The following is a 27,643-nucleotide window of genomic DNA, read 5'->3' on the forward strand; positions in this document are numbered from 1 at the left end:
TAGCCATCCTTGCAGCTAGGTGTGGTCATGTGCCCAAGTTCTTGTCCCAGGGCATCAACAGAAGTACAACCTCTAGGAAACAGCTGTATAAAAAGGGGCTTGACCTTCTTCACTCCTTCATCTCTCCTGCTGACTGGAATGCAGGTGCAATGGCTGGAACCTCCATAACCATGAGTGCAACCAGAGAGAAGTCAGGATCCCTGGCCCCAGGTCTAGCTGCCCCCTAGCCCTGGCCTTTTTGATGTTATTTTGAGCTGCCCAGCATAATGACACCCAAGACTAATGCTGGCATACATCTTAATAAAGAACGGAAGTACAGAAATATGAAAAATAAATAGACAACAGAACACCTCAGCAATGCCAATGCCACCCACTACCTCTGCATGCAATGACTTCTCCTAAGTAGTTTCTGTATAGGTGGGAGCCTGGCCACACCCCTGGATGTATTATATGTTCAGGATTCTAGCAAAAAGGGAGAAGTTAATTACTTCAGAATATAGCAAAGGAACATTGGCTGTCTGGCTCTCATCTTGTGCCGTGAGTCAATTTTGCCCCTGGTTCTGCTTTCTGCTGCAATTCAGGGAATCAAATTCCTGTGGCATCAGCAAGAAGATCAACCTCTGGGCACATTAGTCACCACACAACTGCCGATATTTTGAACTGCAATCTCAAGTGTTAACCTATTTAGGATACCCTCACATGCTTCATTCATTCCTGAGTTATTGTTCCATTTCCAATGGGAAGGGAAGTTACCATTTTCCCTTACCTGGCTTGAATTTGTGCACTTAACAATTTTTCAAGTTTCAAGAGATCCAGACAAGAAAACTTAAGAATCATTCTGAAATTCCTTTGTCAATGCTGCCTTGTGGAAATGGAGAGGGGTTCTTTTCCTTCATACGGCTGAACAATGTGACTTGAAACCCCAAAGCAAAAGTCAGTCTCTGAGGCCTTGTAATACAAGCCTGCACGTCCCGGTGGTGGGAACTGAGGTTCAGCCCCGGGTCCACATATTGACTGCAGCTCTATAATAATCTGCTTTCCAGCTCAAGAAAAGATTTAGAAGTTTTATGTTATGTAAGACTTCATAACATTACAGTAAATTAAATGTTATGTTCCTTTACTTTATTGCTTTACTTTATTTAAGGCAAATGTTTTAAGAACCAACTGAAGGTAGGGCTCTCGGCTCTGGAGCCAAGACAGAGTACATGAGACAGGCCCTGTCCTCATGAAACTTACCTCCCACGGATGGAGGACACATAACAAACAGGGAATAGAATAACCGAGCAAACAAGTAATATCCATAGCAGTCAACACTATGAATGGGAGGAAACTAGATACTGGACCAGAGTAACTTGGGGGGAGGGGGCATTAGATGGGGGCCAGAGAAGGCTCCTGCAGAGGGGCCATCTGAGCTGAGCCCTGATGACAGGGAGCCAGCATGCCTAGATGTGGAGAAAATGCATTTGCAGGAAGAAGAAACAGCAAGTACACAGGCCCTGAAGTAGCAATGACCTCTGACATGGTCAAAGAACAGGAAGTCAGCCAACGTGGCAAGGAGAGAGGCAGGCACCACAAGCCAGGCTACACAGGTGGCAACCTCGGACAGGAGTTTGAACGTTTCTCTAAGTGCTACGAAAGCTCCCAGAAGAGTTCTAAGTGGAGGGATGACATGACTTTAGCACTTGGCTGCCACATGGAAAATGAATGCAGAATTTGGCATTTCATTCAGAACAGACTTCGATGTGACAAACAGCAGAGGTTTTTCCTTTGAGTTCCCACTTGTTTTTCTCACAGTGCTGCTTTTTCTAACCTGACTTTTTTGGCTACTTTAGGAGGAGGGAGGAAACAAACAAGTCTGTCACTTGCCAAGTCTCTGCAGTAGCAGTGAAGTCTCTATGCACCGTCATCTCACCAGGCACCAGGCAGGCCAGGTGAGTTCAAGGCTCTGCTTATCCAACTGTGGCCCACGTCAACCATGGGGAAAACTGAAGATGGGAATGAATGCTCACGACTAATGACAAGAACCACAATAAACCCAATTATTTCTCCCAAGATGAAAATAACATTTTATCAGAGCAGATGGCCTCTTCACATATATGCTGGATTAGAAGCAGTGAGAAAAAATGAATGCCTTTACATCTAGCAGAGTAGCTATCCTTTCCATGGCCCAAACGACGCTGTCTTTCTAAATTCAAAAGAGCTCCTGAAGGTAAAGGCTCAGAAACGAAACCCACCAGACAGAACTTGATTCAAACGGGAAAACGAGCACACGTGCCACCAGCCTTCTCTCTACACTTCCTTTCTTCAGGCAGAGTTCTGCACAGTAGGTTTCAAAAGTTTCCTTCATAATTATTGTAAAGAATCATATCCCAGAGATTACTAACATTTCTGAGAAAGGTTTATCTCCTTCCCTTTCAAGTTCTTGGAACCAGAGAACACATGCAGATGAAGATTTTAACTAAGAGGGGGAAAAAAAGAAGAAACGATTTTCAAGAAAACAAAAGCCTGAATTGCACCACTCAAAGTAAAAAAATATCAAAAGGTATTTCGGGGAAGGAAGAATTTTAGTGATAAAAGTGCTAATTAATAACTTTAGACAAGGACTGGAAGTGAATATGAAAATCCCCTTTTATCTTGAACTTTTATAGTTTACGTAGGGAGTTACTAGTAATTTTTTCTTACTTGGCTCTAAAATGTTGTTTGTATAGTTAATAAAAACTGGAAGAAAAAAATTATTACAGTACATGCAAACTCGAATGCTCCTGGGGGCCAGGCAGATAATATATTTTTAAGCAGCTAGGGAGACAACATTAGGTAGTAGTAGAACATGTATCAAAGAACATTAAACAAACTACTACTGTTGCAGCCAAGGAAACACCAATGGGTTACTTCTGCCTGCTAGCACAGCGCACGGCGGGCAAGCTGGAAGCATAAATAAAGCACCTGCATTTCCCACTCCTGAAGCTGGCAGAGGCCTCTCCAGTTGGGGACCCCCAGCCTCCCAATCTGGAGAAAACTAGCACATGGAGGGGCTGTTAGAAACATCACACAGTTGGGAAGATCTAGAGCAGTCCAGTTCGATGGAGTCCAATCGAAATCCATGTGAGCCAAAGGATAAAGCAAAAAGGTAAATCAAAAAAGCAAAATTTATACTTGATTAACCCAATTCATCCAAATACCATTTCGACATATAATCCATATTTAAATAATTATTAATGAGGTAGCTTCTGGTCTGTTAACCGTATGAAGTTTCTGAAATTCACTGTATTTTTAACATTCATAGCCCAGCTCAGTTGGACTGGCCAGATCTCAAGTGCTCAGGAACCGCACGTGACGGCAATAGCCACAATGGACAGTGCAGGTCTAGCACCTCAGCAAGTTGGCAGCGGCTGTGGGCAAATCCCTGACTACTTTGCACTGGGCCTGCCCATCTGAAATGAGACCAAAGGATTCCTAAGAGCTCCTCTGGCCCTAAAGGTCTGTAGGGTTCTGTCTCTTTATGAAACATAACTATACTAAATAGTTTTTCAAATATAAGTAGATACACAGATGAATGAGAGAAATAAAGAAAGAATAAATGAATGAAGAGGTCAGATAATGGGTCACTGTTGCTGATGCCATCATCTGGTCGGAGCAGAAGGAGGTAAAGTGAGGGGAGAGCACACCTGGCAGCGTGTGGACAAGAGTGTTACTTACAGCAGTGCCAGACACCTGAAGAGAGGGACAAGAGGTCAAGGAGTTGCTAGTATGAGTTCATCGTCACCACTTATATAATAAAAGACATTTATAATCTACTCCCATTACAACCTCCTGAGAATCTGAAATTGATTAGCAATACAGTTAAGGCACATTATCACTTGGGCAAAGACTGTAGAGGCAAAGCATCTGCCACTGATTTACTTGACACTGTTCTTTAATACAAAGTTGGGTTTTTAAAGCAGTTTGCTTCTTAGGAAAGATATGTAGAAAAAGTATTAAAATGTCAAGCAGCAGAGGAATTTAAGTTGATGTGAAAGTTCAGATAACCTAAATGCAAACACCTTTTCATTCTTGAGCATTCAAATACTCGCCCAAATTCCCAGCCAGGCTGTTTGAAACCCTTCTGATGTCATTAGAAGACAGATGAGAACGCTGTAAAGATGGTCTTGTGCTTCTAACACACCGAAAATAAGTCCCAACCTCATATACGCCTACTCCTGACTCCAGGGCAGAACAGAACCCAGGCAGCAGCTACGACGTTACCTGGAAGCACGCTGCGGTCGCCCACACACATGGAGAAGATACGCTCATACACGAGGTTTCCTGGGGAGAAAAGACATCGTCACACTCTTCAGAGTAAATGTGAATCAGCCTTGGCTCATGGGGACAGGGATGGCTGCAGACAAACTTGAACTTGTGATAATATGCTGCCACCTAGGGGACGAACGTTAAGCCACATTTCTTTGTTTTTGTTTTTAATGTAAGAAGGGCTTTTACTTTCTGTGACAGGCGGATGAGTGATCACGCTCCTCTTCGAGTCTTAACTGGAACATAGGGTCCTAGCAGCCTCAGTTACCTCCAATCACTCCAGAGAATGGTCTTGTCATACTCTAGACAAAAGGCTGCAATGGGCAGCCTGTAGGCAGAACCCAGCACTGACCCATTTTGCTCGGCCCACCACACGATGGCCCGCAAGGTGTTTTAACATTTTTTGAAATAGTTGCCAACATGTAATAATTAGGAGAATTCACACAAAAACCCAGATTGCCTGCTTCTTCGCATACAACATACCCCTTTAGGATAAAAGTCCGCTAGGACAGGTGAGCCGCTGCCCTGCAATGGCATGCAGACTACCCAGAGTGTGCTGTCTCCGCTCCGTCTCACATCGCAGCTGCTGCATCATTTATGTTATCTGCCTGGGGCCCAGAGAATCAGAATCTGAGATTCAACTGTAAGTTCTCCAAGGGAAGAGGTTTGTGTCTGTTTCACCCAAATATATTCCTAGTACCCAGTCTGGTGCCTCGCACAGTCACAAATACTTGACTCTGCTATTGCAGCTCAAAAGCAGCCATAGACAGTATGTAAACAAATGGATGTGCTTGTGCTCCAATAAAACTTTATTTATAGCCCTAGCTGGTTTGGCTCAGTGGATAGTCAGCCTGGGGACTGAAGGGTCCCAGGTTCGATTCCAGCCAAGGGCACATGCCTGGGTTGCAGGCTCAATCCCCAGTGGGGGGCGCGCAGGAGGCAGCCAATCAATGATTCTCATCATTGATGTTTCTATCTCTCTATCCCTCTTCCTTCCTCTCTAAAATCAATAAAAATATATATTTTTTAAAAACTTTATTTACAAAACAAGTAAATAAGGCACTTGGGCTACAGGCCAAACCCTAATCTAGCACAGAAAGCTTTGCTTATTCCATTGGCTTTTAGAAAATGCTATCAATATTCAAGGGATAAAATTTACAGTTCTATTCATTTCCCAACCCTCCCAAATCACCTTTTATGTCAAAAATATTTCCCTGTGCTCACATGTTTCTTTTTCACTCCATAGCGTCATCATTCAGGGCAATAAAGAGCCACATCCCTGTCCATCCATAGAAAAAGAGTCAGGAAATTTTTTAGGACCATTTATGGTCAAACAACATGAGATCAAATGACATCATTAAGCAAGGACAAAATGCTGGGTGACGGGAGAGAAGCCTCTGCAGCAGGGACTACTTACACCACAACCCTACAGACACCCACTGAGCATGTGGAAAAGAGTATTTTGGCAAGTGAGGACTAGGAGTATGAATTTTGATAACCTTGCTAGGGAATTTTTATACATGCTCACTGAGAGCCACTGATGCAGGCAGGAACCATCTTTCTTTCAAACTTGCCTGGGTATGGCAACCTCTGCAGCAGCAGCAAGCCTTCCTCTGCTCTCTGAACCAGGGGTTCTCACCCAGGGCTGAGCATCAGAGCACCGAGGGCACTCAGAGGACCCGAGATAATGGTCGGGGTGCAGCCTGAGGCTCCCAGGTGTGCAGCCAGGATGAGGGTTTGAGCTCGGCTCCAAACCCTTGCTTCAGTTCAGAAAGCAAGCCTACAAGCACGCCCACCGCTCAGAGCCACCCGCCTTAGTCCTCCTGACAGAAGTGTCTGGCTGCCTGTGGCCACTGGGCTCTGTGCAGCCTCACCCGGTGCAGTGAGTGGCTGCCTCTGTGACAGCCCCAGAGCCAGAAACAGGCCTGTACACAGTTTACTTGGGGTCGTCATTGAGCCACGCTGGGCTGCTGCCAATTTCTCACCTCCTACGGCACACAGATCAGCCTGGAGAGCATGAAATGCCTTCACTCCCTCTGCGAAGCTCGCCACCTCTCTGAAACCACAATCAGGTTTATAATTCACCTCCGCATTCTAAGGGGCCTTCAACAGCAAAATCCTTTTGGCCAAACATGTTTGGTGAATTTTTTTCTTTAGTAAGTCAGTGGACAACTAACTACTTTTTAGAAGTAATACCCCATCCTAGGTATATTTCCTTTCCTGATCCACTTTCTAAAGATAAAGGGCACTAAAATACCTACACAGTGTCAACGACAGTAGCTGATGCTTTCTGAGCACTGACTGTGCCAGGGACTATTCCAATACTTTACACCAAGCATGTCAAACGGCTGCATGTGGCCCACAATGATTATTTTTATGGCCTAACCAATATAAAGGTATGTAAGAAACATTTTAATAAAAAGTACGTAACTTAATTTTTACAGTATCCTATTATACATAATTACTAATAATGAACTACAACATTCACTAATGACTGATTGTATAATCGTGTTGCATTCGTTTTCCTTACGTGCCTTACACACAGGCGCACCATTTCTCTCCACTAATACCAGCAGCGAATATTTTAGCAGCCAATGGCCACATCATTAGTCTTGGACTGACCTGTTTGGTGTGCGTAACAGGAAATATTTCGCTTTTGGAGAACAAGAAAAATAGGTTTATTTGCGTTACATTTATTAATTCGTGTAGTTATTCAGTGCCTGGTAAGCTTATGTTCAAGAGAAAATATTAATTTTTATTAAAATGTTCTATTATTTTATGCTAACAATTACTCATTTATTTCAGCCCTTTGTATTCAGCATGTCTCTATCAAAATAAACCTACGTTTCTATGAAAAGTGAAGTTTTTGTTTCTTTGCGGCCCACGTAAACTTAAACCTTGTTTATTCGGCCCATGTTAGCCTTGGAGTCTGACATGCTTGGTTTACAATGATCCTGCCAGAAAGCAATTACAAGAGGAAAAAGTGCATATGCTTTCTAGGCCTTCTCTCATCTAATTCCCTCCAGAAACCCCCAGGGGCAGGTCTATCATGCCCATTTTACAGGCGAAGAAACCAAGTCAAGTTCTGTAGCAGTGAGACAAGGAATGTGTGCGGACTTGAGCCCAGCTCTGAGCTCGGACCTCTTTGAGAGCCAGCCTATGCCTTCATGCTCAGATGCACGGGTGACCCATATCCCTGCCCCTGCCCCTGCCCAGCATGGTGCTCCAGCTTCAGGCAGGCCGGGTCACCACCACAGAACACTGCCCTGGCCTGGTCAGGAGCCTCCTGTGGAGCAGATGTGCGAGATGGCCCGCAGCATTCCGAGTTCCACCCAACAAGATGAGTCCTGCTTTAAGGAGCAGCTCAGCAGCCCCAAAGCCTAAGTCTCCTGAGCACCTGCCTTAGAAATGTCGGGGGGGGGGGGGGGGGGGGCGGGGAGTGGTGGTGTTAGGGAAGGAGGTGCTCGTCTGAATGGGAGCACATTCCCGCAGCTCAAAGTTCCCAAAGGCAGCGGGAGTGTTGCTCACAGCTCCTCTCTCATCCTGTCCCAGTCACCTCACTACTCCCACTACCCTCAGCGGGTCCCACCTTTATTCATTTCTTGGGTGACCTTCTGATATTTCTCCAAGCAAATACAAATGATTATGTGCAAAAAACAGAACTGGCTCTATAGCTGTTCTGCATCCTGACTTTCCCCCACGGTGATACGGCCTGGAGACCCTTCCACCTCAGTGCAGGGTAGACCCTTGCCCTAAGGGTCTCCTGCGTCTCAGGGAACAGACATCTCCTGGGGATGGCCTCCTGGGTTGTTCCAATCTCCTGCTGCTGCCACAGGATGAACTCCCAGAGGTGAAATCACCGGGTCAAAGGCATACACTTTTGAAATTTTCACAGGGAGCAAATTCCCTCATATGCCAAGTACATGAAAATAAAACAGGTGCTCTGACAGCAGAGAGAACTCACTACCCTGTGGCTACTTTACTTCTCTGTGACTCAGGTTCCTCACCTGTGAGATGGGATAATTCCAGACCAGGGGTGGGCAAACTTTTTGACTCGAGGGCCACAATGGGTTCTTAAAATGGACCGGAGGGCCGGAACAAAAGTACGGATGGAGTGTTTGTGTGAACTAATATAAATTCAAAGTAAACATCTTTACATAAAAGGGTACGGTCTTTTTTTAGTTTTATTCATTTCAAACAGGCCAGATCCGGCCAGCGGGCCATAGTTTGCCCACGGCTGTTCCAGACCCTATCTCACAGGGCTGCATGAAGACACTGTGACTCAGTATTTCTAAAGCACCTAGTCAGGCCCAAGGACATTGTTAAGGGTTTATCACCATCATCATTGTCAGCTCCCGGCCCAACCAGGACAGCAGGCACTGGCTCTGCCCCCGCCTTGCTGAGCTGGGAGTGGGGGATGGCAGCACGCTGACAGGATGGCAGCTAAGATTCTCACGAGGTTAATGCCTGGATCTGGCCCAGATGGCAGGCTGAAGTCTACCTCATCAGGGATGCTGACTCATGCAAAAGGAACTTGCAGGAGGCCAGTGAAGGGAACCTGGAAGCCAAAGTGCTCATTCACCACGAGAAACAGAACTCTCAGGAGCACCCGGAAGCTATCAACCTGTCTGCCTGACTGGTGCCCTCACTCCCTGGGACAAGCTGTTTCCAAGACAAGTGGAAGCCCAAGGAGTATAGGAGTTGGTATCTATTGTGAAAACCCAATGCAACTATCCATTCTGGGTCATTCTCCCCATCTCCACCTCTTCCTGGGCCACACGACCCCCATTTTCCACCTGAAGTGCTACAATGGCTTCCTAGCTGGGCTCCCTACCCACCCTTGCTCTACAGTCTAGGCCAGTGATGGCTTACCATGACACGCGTGTCAGAGGTGACACGCGAACTCATTTTTTTGTTGATTTTTCTTTGTTAAATGGCATTTAAATATATAAAATAAATATCAAAAATATAAGTCTTTGTTTTATATGGTTGCAAATACCAAAAAATTTCTATTTGTGACACAGCACCAGAGTTAAGTTAGGGTTTTTCAAAATGCTGACACGCCGAGCTCAAAAGGTTCGCCATCACTGGTCTAGGCTCAGCACAGCAGTCACAGGGAGCTCATTAGAACCCAAATCGGGCTGCATCCCAGCCCTGCCTAACACTCACTCCTATGGCTCCTCATGTCCTCAGGTTCAAAGCCCAAGTTCTCCAATGGCCTCCAAGACCCGCCAGGATGTAGGGCCCTGTGAGCTCCTGCCTCTCCCTGCTGCTCACCCCACCTCAGATCCCTGGCCTCCCTCCCAGCCATGCTCCCACCCAGGGTCTTAGCACCAGCTGTTCCTTGGCCTGCACCTCCAGCCCACAGAACATGTGGTTCCTCTCTCTCCTCCTTCAGCTACAAACCCACATATCAATTCTTAGCGAGGCCGCTCTGCCCACACTATTAAAAAGTGTAGCCGCCCTGCCCCTTGCCCATTCCCTTCATCCCCCTCACCTGGCTCTCACTTTCTTCCTGCACAGAACTGACTACCATCTACCACACAATAGGCTGACTTACTTGTTCTGCAAACCCTCTTTCCCTGGCACAGAAGCCCAGGAGGCAGGAACTTTTGTCCCTTATTTGCTGATGCAGCCTCAGTGCCTAGTGGAGCCTGACGACGGCTCTCTGGGTCATCTGCACCTGACAAAGTCTGTCTTTCAGTTGGGGCATAACTTCTTTTAAAGGTTTCTTATCCTCACCTGAGGATATGTTCATTGATTTTAGAGAGAGGGGAAAAGGAGAGGCAAAGAGAGAGAGAAACATCGATGTGAAAGTAACATTGATTGGTTGCCTCCTGTATGCACCCCACCTAGGGATCGAATCTAGGTATATGCCCTGAGTGGGAATTGAACCCATGATCTACGGTACACAAGACGACACCAGCCTGGAATCTGCACATGTCAATCTCCAGATATCAAGCATGGCTCAGGGACTGCCATGTGACCCAAGCCAGGCCAATGAGAGAATTCTGGGACTTTGGTTGGAATGCTCAGAAAAAGTTCCTTCTTTGTCCTGGGACTGCGAGCAGTTATCAGACACTGAGGCCACCTGGTAGAGTTGGAGAATGAAGTCGACTCCAGGAAAAGTACTAGAAAAAGCATGGTCCTGAAGAAATATTTGACTGTCTAAGTCCAGCTGTACCTGAAGCCAGAAACTCCCTCTGGATTGTTCAAACTAGACCAATGGTTGGCAAACTGTGGCTCGCAAGCCACATGTGGCTCTTTGGCCCCTTGAGTGTGGCTCTTCCACAAAATACCACGTGCGGGCGCCCACGTACAGTGCGATTGAAACTTCGTGGCCCATGCGCAGAAGTCGGTATTTTGTGTAAGAGCCACACGCAAGGGGCCAAAGAGCCGCATGTGGCTCGTGAGCCTCAGTTTGCCGACCACTGAACTAGACAATAAATACGCCCTATTGCCAAGACCAGTTTGAGCCAGGTTTTCGATCACCTGTCCAGGCTAATATGTTCAGGTCCCTGGTCTCCTGTGCAGAGCTACATGGGTCTGGCTGAGATTTGTTTTCTGCCACATTCGATCTCTCAATGGGCCCAATCCTTCCAAGTGGTGTCTCTGCTCTGACTGCCTGTGCTCAGCTCTCAGGCCACTCTGCTTGCTAGTTCTGGTGGGCACTGCACTGCCCCACATCTTGCACAGACTGAACGGCTGCATAGTTTAGGCAAACTGCTAACAGCATGATGCTCTACCACTAACCACTGCCTGCAGCACAGAGGCCCCTGTTTCTCCGAGGGGGTTTGGGTCATCCTTAGTCCAGGCCTCTCTGCTGGGTTCCTACAGATCACTCTGCCTGAGGGGGTGGCCTGTAGGACAAGGAGCACCACAAGGAAACAGGAAACCTCATAAGAGCTGCAGCATTTCTGGGGGAGGATATGGCCAGAACTAAGGATTCTCTGGGACACACTGGGGAGATCAAGGAAGCTGAAGTGAAGAACTTAGACCTGGAGGTGGGGCACAGTGGAGAAGATGCTCAGGTTTCCAGCTCAGGCAACAAGCTACGTGGTGCTGCCACTGCCCCAGGTAGAAGCAGCCTGAGGTAAGGAAGGGCTGGAAGAGATGCGAGTGCAATTCTGACGGAGGGCCACTCCAGATGCCTCATATGGTGATGGGTGGAGCTGGGGTAGACGGCCCATGGGCTGCTCCCCTCACTGTATGTGCCTCTTAAAAGCTTAGGAAACACACAGTCTAAGAGTCTTTCAAAAATGGCACCTGGTTAATGAGCAAGGGTGGGAGGAGGTCTCTGTGCTGGGCTGCATATCTGGTGCTTTGGCCAGGTGGGGCATGCTGTGCTCTCTGTTCCTAGGGCACATAGATAGGAATGTGCTGGCACTTCGGCCAGGCGGGGCACGCTGTGCTCTCTGTTCCTAGGGCATGTAGATAGGAAGGTGGTCACTGTACTGATGCTGTACTGTGTCGGGAACAAATTGTGTAAACAAGGCTTTGTAACTAACTTTGTGGTTTTTGCAAATAAAAACGCTGTACTCCTGTAGTCGGCACAACAGTTCAGCCTTTGCTTCAGCAGGGTGCTGTAACTGTAGTCGCTGGCCAGCTTAAGAAAGGCTCCTAAATCTTGATCTGAGTCCCTGGTGGTCATCTCCGCGGGTCGCCCCATTACATTTGGAGGCCCCAGCGAGATCCACTCTGGCCGAGTTGCCGGTGGACACCCCGGACGCCCCAGGCGAGGACACTCCAGTCTCCGTCCCGGGTCCCAGGGAGGCAGAGTATTTTCCTCCCAAAACTGCAATCCGAAAACGACGAGCCACCTGGACCTCCAATGGGGAGGTAAGAATCTGGTATCTGTCTGTGGAACGTTCCCTTTAGGACTCAAAAGAGGGCTGGACACAGCGGAACCTCGGAGTCCGACCGCCTGGACGCGACGGCGTCTGGGGGTCCTGGTCTGGGCAACCTTAGGTTGCATTTGTCTGCTTTGTTTTGTCTTTGTTCTTTTTGTCTTTGTCTTTGTCAAAATGGGTCAGGGTCAGTCGTCTTCGTTGCTACTTTGTGCTGTCTGGCTGTACACATGAGAGTATTTGTCCTGTTGTTTAATTTGTTTGAAGATAGGGCAAACCCTGCTATAGGGGGAAGACAGTAGAGAACTTTTAATTGTTTTCTCTGATGTATAATTTTGCTGTGTTAGGTTAAAATTTTGGAATTATAGGGTTAATTTAAAGGTATAAAATTTGTGAAGGTCACAACCCAGAGAATTTTAAACAAAGGCTTGTTAGGTTAAGATTAATGCATTTTCTCATGGTCTGTGTAGGGTGAAGAAGAGGGACTACTGGATTTTTATCATGTGGTCCCGAGACCTGCGACCTGCCTGCCCTTCCTGATAGATTTACATTTGGTCTCTGTTGAGGACAGCATCCGCTCTGACTGGGGGAGGAAGAGAGCCGAAAACTGCTCCGAAGCGGGTGTGAGATGGGGTAGTGGCAGGAGGATTCGCAAATAGGGTAGTAGGCTCTCAGCCTGCTGAGATGGAGGAGGCTTAGGCTGGGGGACAGGGGCATGGTCAGAGGGATCAAAAGTGGTAAAAGAGGAGAAGGATTTGAGCCTCTGAGGCTTAGAGTAAAGAAGGAAAAATCTAGGAGGAAGAGCAGCTAAGGACAGAGTAAATGGTTAATGCAGAAAAAGGGGGGGGGGTGTCGGCAGGGAGAGCAGGGAGAGAGAGGTTTTGTTGATTTTTACTTATCTTAACTATGCTGGACTCAAGGCCGCAAGCGGCTACTAAGCACAGTAAGTTTTTCTCTGTCCCGTTTGTTTTCTTTAACCCTTCCAATACTTGAAATTACATAAGGAAACAGTTCTAACCCGCTCTTAGTAATCTAAGAAATACTGGCTGTTTACTTTATAGTAATCATTAAAGGATTAAGGTTTCTAAGAATAAGGAATTACTAAGTAGAAGGTCTGAGGCATGGTTATGCATTTTTTAAAGGATATAGAAAGTTGGTTTAAAGGCTAATTTGAAAGTGTAAAATTTATAAAGGTTGTGTATGTAATAAGAACGAGAAGAGAAATGTTAAAAAGAAATTAATTAAATGATACAGGCCAGTAAGCCAAATAATTTACATTCTGCCTCCCTAAACAGAGGGAAAATAGTTATGCCAAAGTACTTAGGGGGGACTGATAAAAGAAATCCAACAGTTACTGTTTTGTTATAACTCTGGAGAGTCCATAAAAAGGACTTGCAAGGAAAATCAGAAGATCTTAAGGCAGGTCAGTAGCTTTTTTTCCTTATGTAATTCCTCCGAAATTTGGCAATACTTAATAAATAAATCATGGCAATACATTTCTTTGCATAAATTCAATAAGACCGGTTTCCAATAGTGGTTTTATTGACCAAAAACTGACTGGAGTATCATGTTTTAAAGAGCCCTGTCTGAGCTCTGAAGACTTGAAGCCAATAAGAGTGCCACGGAGAAAGCCTGGTATCCTGCTTGGTAGCCCAAAAATTGCTTGCGCTGGAGCGTCAGGTCCATGCCCTACCATCACTGGCGGTTGGTCAGAGTAGAAGGGGAGCAATAAGGGCACCTCTGCATCCCCATGGAACCCCCATGCACTGTGGGCCACGATGAGTAGGAGGGCTACTGAGATGGGCCTTGAAGCCTAGGACATGGGCCCGGGCAGAGCCACTGCAGGTGAGGAATTCACCTATCTCAGCAGATAATGCAGGCAGGCCTGATGGCGGCTAGATGGCTTGGCTTCCTGGCCCTATGGGGCACAATAAGATTCAATCATGAAATTCCAGCAAAGGTAGTCAGTTACCATTCTTGTTGTGTTTATGCAAACAATCTGGCCAAATTGAATACAGTAAATAAATTAGTATTTTAATAAACAGAAGGATAATTTTAAGGAGAAAAACTCTGTTTCAGTAGAGGTTATTAAAACTGAAATCTTTTCTTTCACTCCCACCAGACCATTTGTTACAGTTTGTCTCAGCCAGGTCACAAGCCCACCTCCTTCTATGCCCAGGCCTCATCGTCCCTCTGACAGACAGCAAGGATCTCTTGGCTCTGAGAGAAACTTCTGACCCGCCTCAGCACGAAGCAGCTACAGAAGAAACCCGACATCCCCTTCAGAATTCAGAGCCAGGATCCTTGAGGTAATATATTAGGCAGTTAGACAGACATGAGCAGAGCAAGAATGATGGGCCAATTGGCGCTGCCCGATGTAACTAAGTCTTTCCACCTCTATGTATGCAAGACAAGGGGACTCCCCAGAAAGCAAGAGGGAACTAGGCTGCAGACAAAGCAGTGTAGGAGGCTGCCCTAAAACCAGTGGGACCTTTACAGAGTCTAGTGACTCTTCCAGACCCTGAACTACCCATCTCACCAGCTTACATGGAAACCCAATCTAGAAAAGCTGAAATCCATAACCAATCTTTACTCAAGTTCTTTCAGGCTTTACAGTCTACCTAGAAAGCAGACCAGAAGCACATCCTAGATGCTCTGCCTGTATCCGGTTCATCCCTTCCAACCTGGTAACTCTGTTTGGGTAAAGAAATGTGCCATCCAAGGACTGGCTCCTACCTGGAAAGGACCACTCCCACAGCAGTCAAGGTCGACAGGATCCTGATGTGGCTTCATCACACCCGGCTTAAGACAGCCAGGCAAAATAGAGAGTCCAGGACTCTTTGCACCCTCTAGAGATTACTCCTGGCCCTCATTCCAGGCCCTTATCTTATAAACCGGCCCACTGACTTTATTCGGCAAAAAATTCTATCAAGCTTATAGCCCTAGGGGTCAGTATAACTCCCTCCACAACAATGACCCAAAAGAGTCAATGATTTGACTCATGTACGTAAGACCAGTGGGGACTGTGCTGGGCTGCATATCTGGTGCTTCGGCCAGGAGGGGCACGCTGTGCTCTCTGTTCCTAGAACACATAGATAGGAATGTGCTGGCGCTTCGGCCAGGCGGGGCACGCTGTGCTCTCTGTTCCTAGGGCACGTAGATAGGAAGGTGGTCACTGTACTGATGCTGTACTGTGTCGGGAACAAATTGTGTAAACAAGGCTTTGTAACTAACTTTGTGGTTTTTGCAAATAAAAACGCTGTACTCCTGTAGTCGGCACAACAGTTCAGCCTTTGCTTCAGCAGGGTGCTGTAACTGTAGTCGCTGGCCAGCTTAAGAAAGGCTCCTAAATCTTGATCTGAGTCCCTGGTGGTCATCTCCGCGGGTCGCCCCATTACAGTCTCCCTCGTGATTTGCCTCATTACTTAAACCACGGCAGAACCTAATTTGAAGCAACTCCACTATCAAACTTTTGGCAAAAACAAACCAAAAAAAAAAACATATTTCCTAGATCTAAGATGAATATGACTAGTACTTACCAAAGGTATCAAGTATGTCCGTGATGAGAACAAACTTGCTTGGGTAGAACTGAATGACACTTGTATCCGAGAGAAGCTTTGAGCACTAGGAAAAGAGAAGAGAGAAAATTCACTGTCATGTCTGATGGGGTTGGAACACTCAGCCTGGAAAGTTAACGATTTCTACAAACAGGTGCTCACCTGTGCCCAGACCTCACCAGATGCTGGGAATTTACACTAATAAAAGAGAAACATGCAAATTGGCGTCACTCCACTACGCTCACCAGCCAATCAGATGAGTATGCAAATTAACCCAACAAAGATGGCGGTTAATTTGCATACATAGGCACACAGCGGCCTGGGTCCCGGGAACATCATTGGCACCCAGGTCACTCAGTGGGCTCTGAGCAGTGTAGGAAGGGCCTGAGCCAGGGGGCTCCTGGGCAAGGGCAGAGCCGGCCATCAGAGCTGCCGGGGAGCCCCTGTCCAAGCCTAAAGCTTCGGCCAGAGGCGTCAGGCCTGGGTGGATGGCGGAGCCAGCGATTGGGGGGAGATGGGGGTCCTCTGCCCAGGTCTGAAGCCTGGGCCAGAGGCATCAGGCCTGGGCGGGGGGCAAAGGCGGCAATCGGAGGGAGATGGGGGCCCCCTGCTCAGGCCTGATGCCTCTGGCTGAGGCATCAGGCCTGGGTGGGAGGTGGAGATGGCGATTGGAGGGAGATGGGGGTCCCCTGCCCAGGCCTGACGCCTCGGCCTGAGGTGTCAGGCCTGAGCGAGGGGCTGATCTGGTGATTGGAGGGTGATGGGGGTCACGCCTTTTGCCGAGGCGGCCATCAGTGTGAACTACAGAGGAAACACCTTTTCTGACCGCTCATTGGCTAAGCTCCCTATAAGCCACTGGTAATATTCTTAGTAACTTGGGTAATAAGAATCCAAAAAGGTGATCTAGGGTTGTTCACCACACTCCTGGGGAAAAAAATGAAGGTCCGCTGCTGGAGGGCTAAGAAATGTCATATCCTGCCCTAGCTGGTTTGGCTCAGTGGATAATGCCTTGGCCTGCTGACCACAGGGTCTGGGTTCAATTCTGACCAAGGGCATGTACCTAGGTTGCAGGCTCCTCCCTGGCCTGGGCCCAGATCAGGGCTCATGCAGGAGGCAACCAATCAAAGTGTTCCTCTCACTTTGATGTTTCTCTCTGTTTTTCCCTTTCTCTTCCACATTCTCTAAAAATCAATGGAAACATATCCTCAGGTAAGGATAAAAAAAATAATAAAGAAATGCCATATCCTATGAAAGACACATCTTGAAAATGCCTAAAGAAAGTTGTCATTTTTTCATGGTGAAGGGACTGGAATCCGTGTTGATGAAAAAACCTTGGTGGCTACAGTGACTGGCAGTGGCTGCAGCAGCGGGGTGATGGGGCTGGTGCCTTCCCCTGATCAGCCCGGTCATCTCCCACAAAGGGAGGCCAGACTGAGGCTTAGGCCCACTCCCCAAGAGGAGCAGGGGGTGGGCCTAAGCCATCAGTAGGACACCCCCTGAGGGCTCCCAGTATGCCAGTATGTGAGAGGGGGCAGGCTGGGCTGAGGGACCCCCCCCCCCACCCGTGCACAAATTTTGTGCACTGGGCCCCTGGTCCTATATAATAAAAGCCCAGGTGGTGTCACACGCAACATCGCCACAAGATGGCCGCCCTCACGTCATCACAAGATGGCCAGTACAAGATAGCCAGCAGGGGAGGGCAGTTGTGGGCAATCGGCCAGCAGGAGAGGGCAGTTGGGGGGAGACCAGGCCTGAAGGGGAGGGCAGTTGGGGGCAACCAGGCCAGCAGAGGAGGGCAGCTGGGGGCAACCAGGCCGGCAGGGGAGCAGTTAGGCTTCAATCAGGCCAGCAGGGGAGCAGTTAGGGATGATCAGGCTGGCAGGCAGAGCGGTTAGGGGCAATCAGGCAGGCAATCAGGCAAGCGGTTAGAAGCCAGCAGTCCCAGTTTGTGAGAGGGATGTCCCAGATTGGAGAGAGTGCAGGCCAGGCTGAGGGACACCCCCCGCCCCATGCATGAATCTGGTGCACTGGGCCTCTAGTATAATGATAAGCAACATCACTGAGCTTCCAACATGGAGTGAGACTGCTCACAGCAGAACCTCCCAGCAAGGACACTACAGCTGCCTTGAGGAAAAACAGGACTGGGACTCTCATCCAGAGGGCATCTGCTCAGACATAAACCAGGTCAGCACTCAAGGTCACCAAGGGGAGCCAGGGACACTCTCCCGCCAAGGTCCTTGCACATGACTCCCATCCTTGTACCAACTGCCTTTCAGCATGGCCACCTCTGGTTTATTTCAGGAGGGTCTCGATCTTTACACATTATTTTCTGTAACATAACCCCCTAAGTAAGCTCCAGGGTTTCTTAAAACCAGCATCTACCATTCACACTCACTCCCGCTGCCCTTGAGAGGAAGCGTGAGAAGCTGCAGAACATCCCTGCTTCTCTGGAAGCAGGACCCTGACCACCTGCAGCGTCTGGGATCTGCAGGGACTTCTCGGTGCCACACTACCACTCAAGCCCAGGAGCCACACAATTTGACCTTAAATACTCAAATTAAGTCATCAACTTATAATCAGAAACAAAAAATCAATTTCTACTTTGAAGAACTAAATTTAATGCCCCGTAAGGAACTAAAAAACTTTGCCCTATTTTATTATTCCAATAGATGATCCTCAGATAGAAAATTTTCACTTAAAAATATCTGGGCATTTAATATGCATTTCCAACCTGCAGAGAATAGTTATAAGTTCATCCTATCAAGAAGTAGGTTGTCATCTGTTCTCACTTTGTTACCCAATATCTAAACTGTTAGACTCACCAGGTTTCTCCTTAGCAATACATGCCTAAAATAAACGTGTCCCATGTTACAATCCTCTTACAGCCAATGTTATTGGGGAGAGCGGAGAGAGGGAAACGTGGGCTGTTAAATGATGGTGCAGGCTGGGCTCCACTCCAAGCCTGGCATCTGGGTGGACACAGGACTCGCTGTTCCTGGGGCCTTGTTGTGTGTTTTTCACATGCCTTTGAGGGGCACTCCCACCACCCGTGGGACTCCCGGGCTTGGGACAAGCAAGCAACTCTGACTCTAGAGCAGTGGTTCTCAACCTGTGGGTCACGACCCCTTTGGGGGTCGAACAACCCTTTCACAGGGGTTGCCTAAGACCATCGGAAAACATATATAATTAAATATTGTTTTGTGATTAATCACTATGCTTTAATTATGTTCAATTTGTAACAATGAAATTGGGCATCAACACAACATGAGGTACTGTATTAAAGGGTCGCAGCATTAGGAAGGTTGAGAACCACTGCTCTAGAGACTTTTCACATTACACAGCTCTGGGTTCCCAGGGGTGTCTCATCTCCCAAGCTCCTCCCCACAGCCTCTCGCAGATGAACTGCTGCCCACTGGAGATGTGAGAAAGAGTTCAACAGAAGATTTCAAGTTAAACACAGCCAGAGCTTCCCAACATCTGTGCATTGATTTTTCTCCTAATCTGGTGTCACAGAATATTCTATCTAATTAAGATGGAATATGCAAATTAACCATCACTCCACGACAAAGATGGCAGCACCCATAGCCAGTAATGATGGAATATGCAAATTGATACAACAAAGATGGCAGCGGCCGGGCTGGGACACTTCCGTCCTGCCCCAGCCACTCTGGGCCTCTGGGCAGCACACATGCAAGTGCAGAGCGGCCGGGGTGGGACTGGACACCTGCTATAAGCCAGGGAGGGCAGGGGGTGGAGGGAGCTACAGGAGAGCGGCAGGGCTGGAGCAAAAGCAGCTCCAGACAGAGTGAAGGCTGAAGGTGGCGGTCAGAGCGAAGGCCTGGGTCCCAGGTGACGGAGGGAAGCCAGTGCCAGCAGCCTGGGAAAGAAAGGCCTATTTTTGCACAAATCTTCATGCATCAGGCCTCTAGTATATTTTGTAAAGGATAACAGAAAGCAGAGGGTTTTGTTTGTTTTGTTTTTAAATATATTTTTATTGATTTCAGAGAGGAAGAGAGGAGGGGAAAAACATCAATGATGAGAGAGAATCACTGTCTGGCCTACACCCCCCCCCACACTGCAGATCAAGCCCACAACCCAGGCACTTGGTCTTGATCGGAATTGAACCCAGGACCCTTCAGTCCACAGGCTGATGCTCTATCCACTGAGCCAAACCAGCTAGAGCAAGCAGAGTTTTCTTTAATCCAAAGTTAAAGTCATAACAATGTTATGAATTGAAGTTACCTTTTAAATCACAATTTTGAAGACTCCACTGGTTTTAAAGCTTTGGTGCAGGTTCAGAATCATGTGTTAAACATACAGACTCTCAACTCCATTCCAAACCTACTTTTCAAAGCCTCCTGGGAGGCAGCAGGAAGCTAGCACAAGGGCTCTAGGTGCTGCTTCATGTAGATGAGCTGGGTCAGGACACCCACGCCTGCAGCACTCAGAGTGGACTGAGCATTCCTCCAGCCAGTGTTCTAAACCATCTGGGAGCTTTTACCTATTTTTCAATGTTTTGCTGACACTGGATAGTATTGTGAGAAGCTATCATGTCGGAGTGGGAGGCTAGGATGTCTGGGGGCATTTTCCTGGACATTAGACATTCCTCCACCCAGGTTTAGAGGAAATGCAGTGGAAATGAATCCCCTGAGTGCAGTGCTATGCTGCCAGGTATCAGGGCGAGGAGGGGCCTTGGCACTGCTGGGCCCAGGGGACAGTAGGGCCTCGATGTCACTGGTTGGAAGATGGGGCTGTATGTGTGCGCAGACCCACCAGGAAGTTGTGGAAGTTCCAGCCGATGTCACTGCAGCACACCGGGGACCAGGTGGTGAACCTGGGGCTGGCCATGAGCACAGCAGTGTCATGCATCACTGGGAGTGGGCAGGGCCTCCCGCAGGAAGGTGAGGAGTGGTGTGGTTCACCTAACAGTTCTTGAAAGAGCATGCAGTTGGGCTCGAACCTGCCACCAGGAAGGTGACATACTTGAGGGAATTCAGGATCTCTTCATTCTGCATCACCTGATGCCTAAACTGGTTGCATGGAAACCTGCTGAGCAAGGCCAGGCCCCGGGGCCCACAGCCCTGCTGCAGCTCATTCACCTGGCTGTGGTCCCAGACCTTACTGCCTCAGAGTGCGGCCATATTCACAATAAGCAGCTCTGTGCCCAGCACAGAGCAGAGCAAGGACCCACGACTGCCAGCTGAGCAGCACAAAGAGCACACAGCCTAGGTACCGGAGAGGAAAGGGGGCACTGGGGACAGGAACAATGCGGAGCTTTTACAAATAATGGTGTCAGAACAAACTGTATAAAGGGATCCAAGAATTTCAAAAGAAGTGCATCTTGGGGAAATGGTGGCAGAGTAAGTAGAAGCTACACCAACATGCTCCCACGAACAAACTGGAATTACAATTAAAATACAGAATAAGCATCCTGAATAACCAACAGACGACTTGCTGGGGATAATCCTGATAACCAAGGACATAAATTAGAGACCATACAAATACTGGTAGGAAGGACAGAGGCACAAAAGGGCTGGCAGGGCTCAGGCTCCCACAGACGGCAGCTGAATATCGGGAGAGTTATCTCAGCTGTGGGGGGTTGCCACTGAGAACGCTGGGGTGTAATTCCCAAGCTGAGTCCCCCAACCCAGACCACCAGAACTGAGAAAGGTGCCCACATAACATCTGGCTGTGAAAAGCAGTAGGGTTGCTGTCTGCCAAGGAAAGACAGCTGGAAATGCAGGCATCTCCTAAAGGGCCAACACACAAAATTTGATGTGCAGTCACTCACCTGGGGCTCTAAAAGAGGAGGGCAGAGTGGACTGGAGCTGTGTGAGCAGAACCCAGGGTTGGGAACTCTGGGGTTAGAGCTCAGAGGCACACACCTCAGTTTCCTGGGATGAGTCATTCCCTCACACTACAGAGGATACCTTTATTCAGCAGACCTTCACCTTCCAAGCAGCTTATGCTTAAGGAGAAGCAACTGCCCCACCCTATTAGAAAATGCCTCACCCCACCCTGTGGAGTTTCTGAAGCCCATTAAGAGACTGCAAATAACAATCAGCCTGCAGGCAGAAGCAATTACCCCACTCTGTTGGAAAACCTCTCTTCCAGTCCTGTGATCGATAGCCTGAGGTTAATCAAGACTGAATAATAATCACACTACAGGCAGAAGTGGGTCTCTGGAGACTTTTGAGTCTTTCCTGATCTAATTCTATGCTCACAGATAAAAAAAAAAAAAGCAGATCTTGGTGCACATCCTGGTCCTTTCCAAAGGCACCCAGCCCCAGCTGAGAGAGCCACAAGCTGTGGGTTGCTGATAACTCCAAAGAGGTTACTCAGGGCCAGTAACAAACAATGTCTGACATTGTCCTGCACTAGAGATTGGGAGTTTTAGCAGATCTACCTAATATAAAGACGCAAACCCAAACAGGCTGCCAAACTAGGGATACAGAAAAAAAAAACAAGACCCAAATAAGAGAATAAGAGGATTCTCCAGAAGAAGAGATAAATGAAATGGAGATAAGAAATTTACCAGATATAGAATTCAGAATAATGATGACAAGGATGCTCAACAGCATGAGAAAAGGTAGTCACTATGAAAAAAGACAAGTTGGAAATGAAGCATGACATTGCACTAATAAAAAACACCACGGAAGGAATACAAAGCAGATTAGGGGAAGCAGAGTATCAGTGAATTACTAGTAGACAGGGTAGAAAGAAAAATTACTCTATCAGAGAACCAAAATGAAAAACCAATTAAAAAACAGGAGACAGCTTAAGGGAGCTGTGGGGCAACGTGAAACGTAACAATATTCATATCATAGGAGTGTCAGAAGATGAATAAAGTGAGCAAGGGATAGAGAACATGTTTGAAGAAATAATGGCAGAAAACTTCCATAACTTGGTGAAGGAAAATGTTACACAATTTCAGGAGACATAGAATTGAGAAGAACCCAAAAAGGTCCATGCCCAGACACATAATAATTAAAATGACAAAAATTAAAGACAAAAAAAGAGCGGCTTTGGGAAAATGGCGACCAGCAGGAAGGTAGGGAGGGAGAGAGTGTGAGAGCGCAAGGAAGTGATAGAGGAGTGTGTGGACGTGTGTGGTGTGTGTGTGTATGAGCTAGGAACAGTTAGATTCTGCAGGTCTTCAAAGGGGCTGCTAAACCGGGCAGTCTTAGACGGCGGAGCCCCTCTCCCTGCGCGAACACTCCTGGGCAGCCAGCACAGGCACAGCGACCATGCCATCTTGGGAAACAGAGCTGCCTGAGACTAGGATCCTGGCCTCAGCACCACCCAGTCTGATCTCAGATGCATACCAGGACCCTGCAGCCACTGGGGACAGAGACCTGTGACCACAGCTTCAGACCTGCAGACACCAAAAGTTCAGAAATCCCTGCAGCAGATCCGTGAGTAACAGAGCCCATCCCCTCTTCCCGCAGGCTCGCAGGCAGCGCCATAGTAACTGATAGACCCACCCCTTGCCAGGGCCTCAGCACTGCCACAGGAACTTTAGCCTGGAAGTGCGTGAGCACCTTTGAACTGATCCCGCTTATAGCTGGGTTCAGGAGTCCTGGGCTGGGAGCAAACGCGTGCGCGAAACACCGGGAACTGATCCTACGTGCACTGCCGGCTTCGGAGCCCTGGGCTGGGAGCAATTGTGTGAATACCGGGAATTTGTCCCACAGAGCACAGGCCCAGGGACCCCGATTCTCTGGACAGGAGGCAGCACCAAGCACCAGTGACTTGACTGTGTTTCTTATCACCTGCACCTGAGATCCTGATTCCTTGTGCATTCATACTAACAGCCAGTGACTCCAATTCCTGGTGCAAGGGCACACAGAGACCCTCATTCTCAAGGCGAGGTCGCGCAAAGCAACAGAGACTCTGATACTGGATTCCTGGGGAACTCTGACTCCTGGCGCACGCTAGTGGGAGCTGATTTTCAACACGCCCCAGGGCGGTCTCTGTTTCAGCACGGTGCAGGCAGGGTCCTTGATTCTAAGGGCGCGCACGAGGCAACATTGAGCGCTGGCAACACTGACTCTGAGTGAGCCTGGTTCAAACCAACCCACAACAACCACACATCTTAGTGTCAGAGCTCTTCAGTGACACTAGGGTGGTGGGAGGCTCCCACTGCACACGGCCCAGGCCCACGCAACTCGACGTTTGAATCATCGGGAGATAACCAGAATGAAGAGACGACACAACACCCAGAGGAAAGACAATGAGGAGTCGCCAAGAAAGGAAATTAATGAAGTTGAAGCATGCAACATGACAGAAAAAGAATTCAGAATAATGGTTATACAATTCATTCACCGGATGGATGAGAAAATCAACAACCTATAAAAGAGTCAGGAAGAAATGAAAAGTGATATAGCTACAATCAAAAACACCATGGAAAGTTTCAACAGCAGGCTAAAAGAAGCAGAGGACCGAATTAGTGAGTTAGAAGATAAGGCAGAGAAACAAGCTCAATCTGAACAGCAACTGGAGAAAAAAATTAAAAAGCAGGAGGAGAGCCAAAGGGAGCTTTGTGACAACATGAAACAAAGTAACATACGCATAATAGGGCTGTAAGAAGGACAAGAAGAGCAGCAAGGATTAGAAAATCTATTTGAAGAAATAATGACAGAAAACTGCCCAGATATGGGGAAGAAAAAAGTTACACAAGTACAGAGAGTCCCAAGCTAGATGAACCCCAAAAGACACACACCAAGACACGTCATAATAACGATGGCAAATGTACAAGACAAAGAAAGAATCTTAAAGGCAGCAAGAGAGAAACAGAGAGTTACCTACAAAGGATCCCCCATCAGATTATCAAATGATTTCTCAACAGAAACACATCAGGCCAGAAAAGAATGGACAGAAATTTACAAAGTGATGCAAAGCAAAGGAATGAATCCAAGAATATTCTATCCAGCAAGGCTATCATTAAAAATTGAAGGGGAAATAAGAAGCTTCACAGACAAAAAAGGGCTAAGGGAGTTTATCACCACCAAGCCAGCAATGCAAGAAATGCTAAAGGGGCTGGTGTAAAAAGAAGAAATAAAAAGCTCAGAAAGAAAACAGCCACCCAAAAATGAAATGGCTACAAACAAGTACCTTTCAATAATAACTTTAAATGTAAACGGACTAAATGCTCCCACCAAAAGACATCGAGTGGCTGAATGGATAAAAAACCATGACCCATACATTTGCTGTCTACAAGAGACCCACCTTATTAGAAGGGACTCACACAGACTGAAAGTGAAAGGATAGAAAAATATCTTTCAGGCAAATGGAAAGAAAAAGAAAGCTGGGGTAGCAATAATTATATCAGACAAAATAGACATCAAAGTGAAGGCCAGAACAAGAGATAAGGAAGGCCACTTCATAATACTAAAGGGATCAATACAACAAGAAGATATAACCCTGATAAACATATATGCACCCAATGCAGGAGCACCCAAATACATAAAAAAAACTCCTGGAAGATATCAAAGGAGAGATTGACAACAATACAATCATAGTAGGGGACTTTAATACACCACTGACATCACTGGATAAATCCTCTAGACAAACAATCAGCAAAGAAACAGCAATCCTAAATGACTCACTAGATCAGATGGACTTAATTGACATCTTCAGAACACTTCACCCCAAAGCCACGGAATATACATTTCACCCAAGTGCTTATAGGACAGATTGAAAAATAGGCCACATATTGGGTCACAAACAAAGTCTCCCCAAATTCAAGAAGATTGAAATCATACCAAGCATCTTCTCAGACCATGATGGCATAATATTAGAAATAAACTACCATAAAAACAACCCAAAATACTCAAACACTTGGAAGCTGAATAGCATGTTATTAAACATTGATTGGGTTACCAATGAGATCAAAGAAGAAATTAAAAACATCCTGGAAACTAACGACAATGAAAACACAACAATCCAAAACCTATGGGACACAATGAAAGCAGTCCTGAGAGGGAAGTTTATAGCTCTACAGGCCAATCTCAAAAAACAAGAAAAAATGGTAGTAAGTCATCTAACTCTACAACTCAAAGAATTAGAAAGAGAGCAACAAGAAAACCCCAGAGTGAGCAGAAGGAAGGAGATAATAAAGATTAGAGCAGAAGTAAATGGCATAGAGACCAAAAAAACAATACAGAAAATCAATGAAACCAAGAGCTGGTTCTTTGAAAGGATAAACAAGATTGACAAACCTCTAGCCAGGCTCACCAAAAAGCAAAGAGAGAGGACCCAAATTAACAAAATCAGAAATGATAGAGGTGAAATAACAACAGACCCCACAGAAATACAAATGATTGTTAAAAAATACTATGGACAGCTCTACTGCAACAAACTAGACAACCTGGAGGAAATGGACAAATTCCTAGAAAAATACAACATTACAAACCTCAATCAGGAAGAATCTAAAATCTCAATAGGCCAATAACTATGGAAGAAATTGAAGCAGTCATCAAAAAGCTTCCAGCAAACAAAAGCCCAGGACCAGACGGCTTCACAGGGGAGTTTTACCAAACATTCAAGGAAGAACTAAAACCTATCCTCCTCAGACTACTACAAAAAATTCAAGAGGAAGGAACACTTCCAAGCTCATTCTATGAAGCCAGCATCACCCTCATACCCAAACCAGGTAAAGACAACACAATGAAAGAGAATTACAGGCCAATATCCCTGATGAACATAGATGCCAAAATTCTCAACAACATCTTAGCAAATCGGATCCAGCAGTACATCAGAAAGATCATACACCATGACCAAGTAGGATTTATTCCAGGGATGCAAGGATGGTACAATATCCGAAAATCAATACACGTGATACACCACATAAACAACTTTAAAGAAAAAAACCACATAATCATATCAATTGACCCAGAAAAACCGTTTGACAAAATCCAACACCCATTTTTTATAAAAACTCTCAGCAAGGTGGGAATAGAAGGATCATACCTCAACATAATAAAAGCAATATATGACAAACCCAAAGCCAACGTCATACTCAATGGACAAAAACTAACACCATTTCCCCTAAGAACAGGAACAAGACAGGGATGCCCACTCTCACCACTCCTGTTCAACATAGTACTGGAAGTATTAGCCATTGCAATTAGACAAGAAGAAGAAATAAAAGGCATCCAAATTGGAAAAGAAGAAGTAAAACTGTCCTTATTTGCAGATGACATGATATTATACATAAAAACCCCTAAAGACTCCATCAAAAAACTATTAGACATAATAAAAGAATTCGGCAATGTAGCAGGATACAAAATTAACCCCAAGAAATCTATGGCATTTCTATACACCAACAGTGAACTTGCAGAAAGAGAGACTAAAAAAACAATCCTATTTACCATCGCACCAAAAAAATTAAGCTACCTGGGAATAAACTTAACTGAAGAGGTAAAAGACCTCTACTCAGAAAACTACAGGACGTTGAAAAAAGAGATAGAGGAAGACATAAACAGATGGAAGAACATACCATGTTCTTGGATTGGTAGAACCAACATCATTAAAATGTCCATACTACCCAAAGCAATCTATAAATTCAACGCACTTCCCATTAAAATACCAACAGCATATTTCACAGACCTAGAACGAACTCTCCAAAAATTCATCTGGAATAAAAAAAAGACCCGGAATAGCTGCAGCGATCCTGAGAAAGAACAAAGTAGGTGGGATCTCAATACCAGATATCAAGCTGTATTACAAAGCCACTGTTCTCAAAACTGCCTGGTACTGGCACAAGAACAGATATATCAATCAATGGAATAGAATAGAGACCCCAGAAATCGGCCCAAACCAATATGCTCAATTAATATTTGACAAAGGAGGCAAGAACATACAATGGAGTGAAGACAGTCTCTTCAATAAATGGTGTTGGGAAAATTGGACAGATATAGGCAAGAAAATGAAACTAGACCACCAACTTAC

General features: G+C 46.5%; 1 protein-coding gene across 3 annotated transcripts in view; it reads right to left on the minus strand.

The window, feature by feature from the left end:
• Positions 1-27,643, minus strand: part of VPS35L (VPS35 endosomal protein sorting factor like) — a 159,258-nt gene that overhangs the window by 90,129 nt on the left and 41,486 nt on the right. For 2 of the 3 annotated variants that reach the window (XM_070413731.1, XM_070413729.1), the window contains exons 8-9: positions 15,674-15,758; positions 4,243-4,302 (exon numbers count right to left, since the gene is read on the minus strand). In XM_070413731.1, coding sequence (XP_070269832.1) covers positions 4,243-4,302; positions 15,674-15,758 — 145 coding nt within the window. The remainder of the gene's footprint in view (positions 1-4,242; positions 4,303-15,673; positions 15,759-27,643) is intronic. The other variant, XM_070413730.1, reaches the window with a different exon arrangement.

Source organism: Myotis yumanensis, unplaced genomic scaffold (assembly GCF_028538775.1).
Source record: "Myotis yumanensis isolate MYYU_CA2020_CCGP unplaced genomic scaffold, mMyoYum1.0.hap1 SCAF_4, whole genome shotgun sequence".
In the NCBI taxonomy this organism is placed as follows: domain Eukaryota; kingdom Metazoa; phylum Chordata; class Mammalia; order Chiroptera; family Vespertilionidae; genus Myotis; species Myotis yumanensis.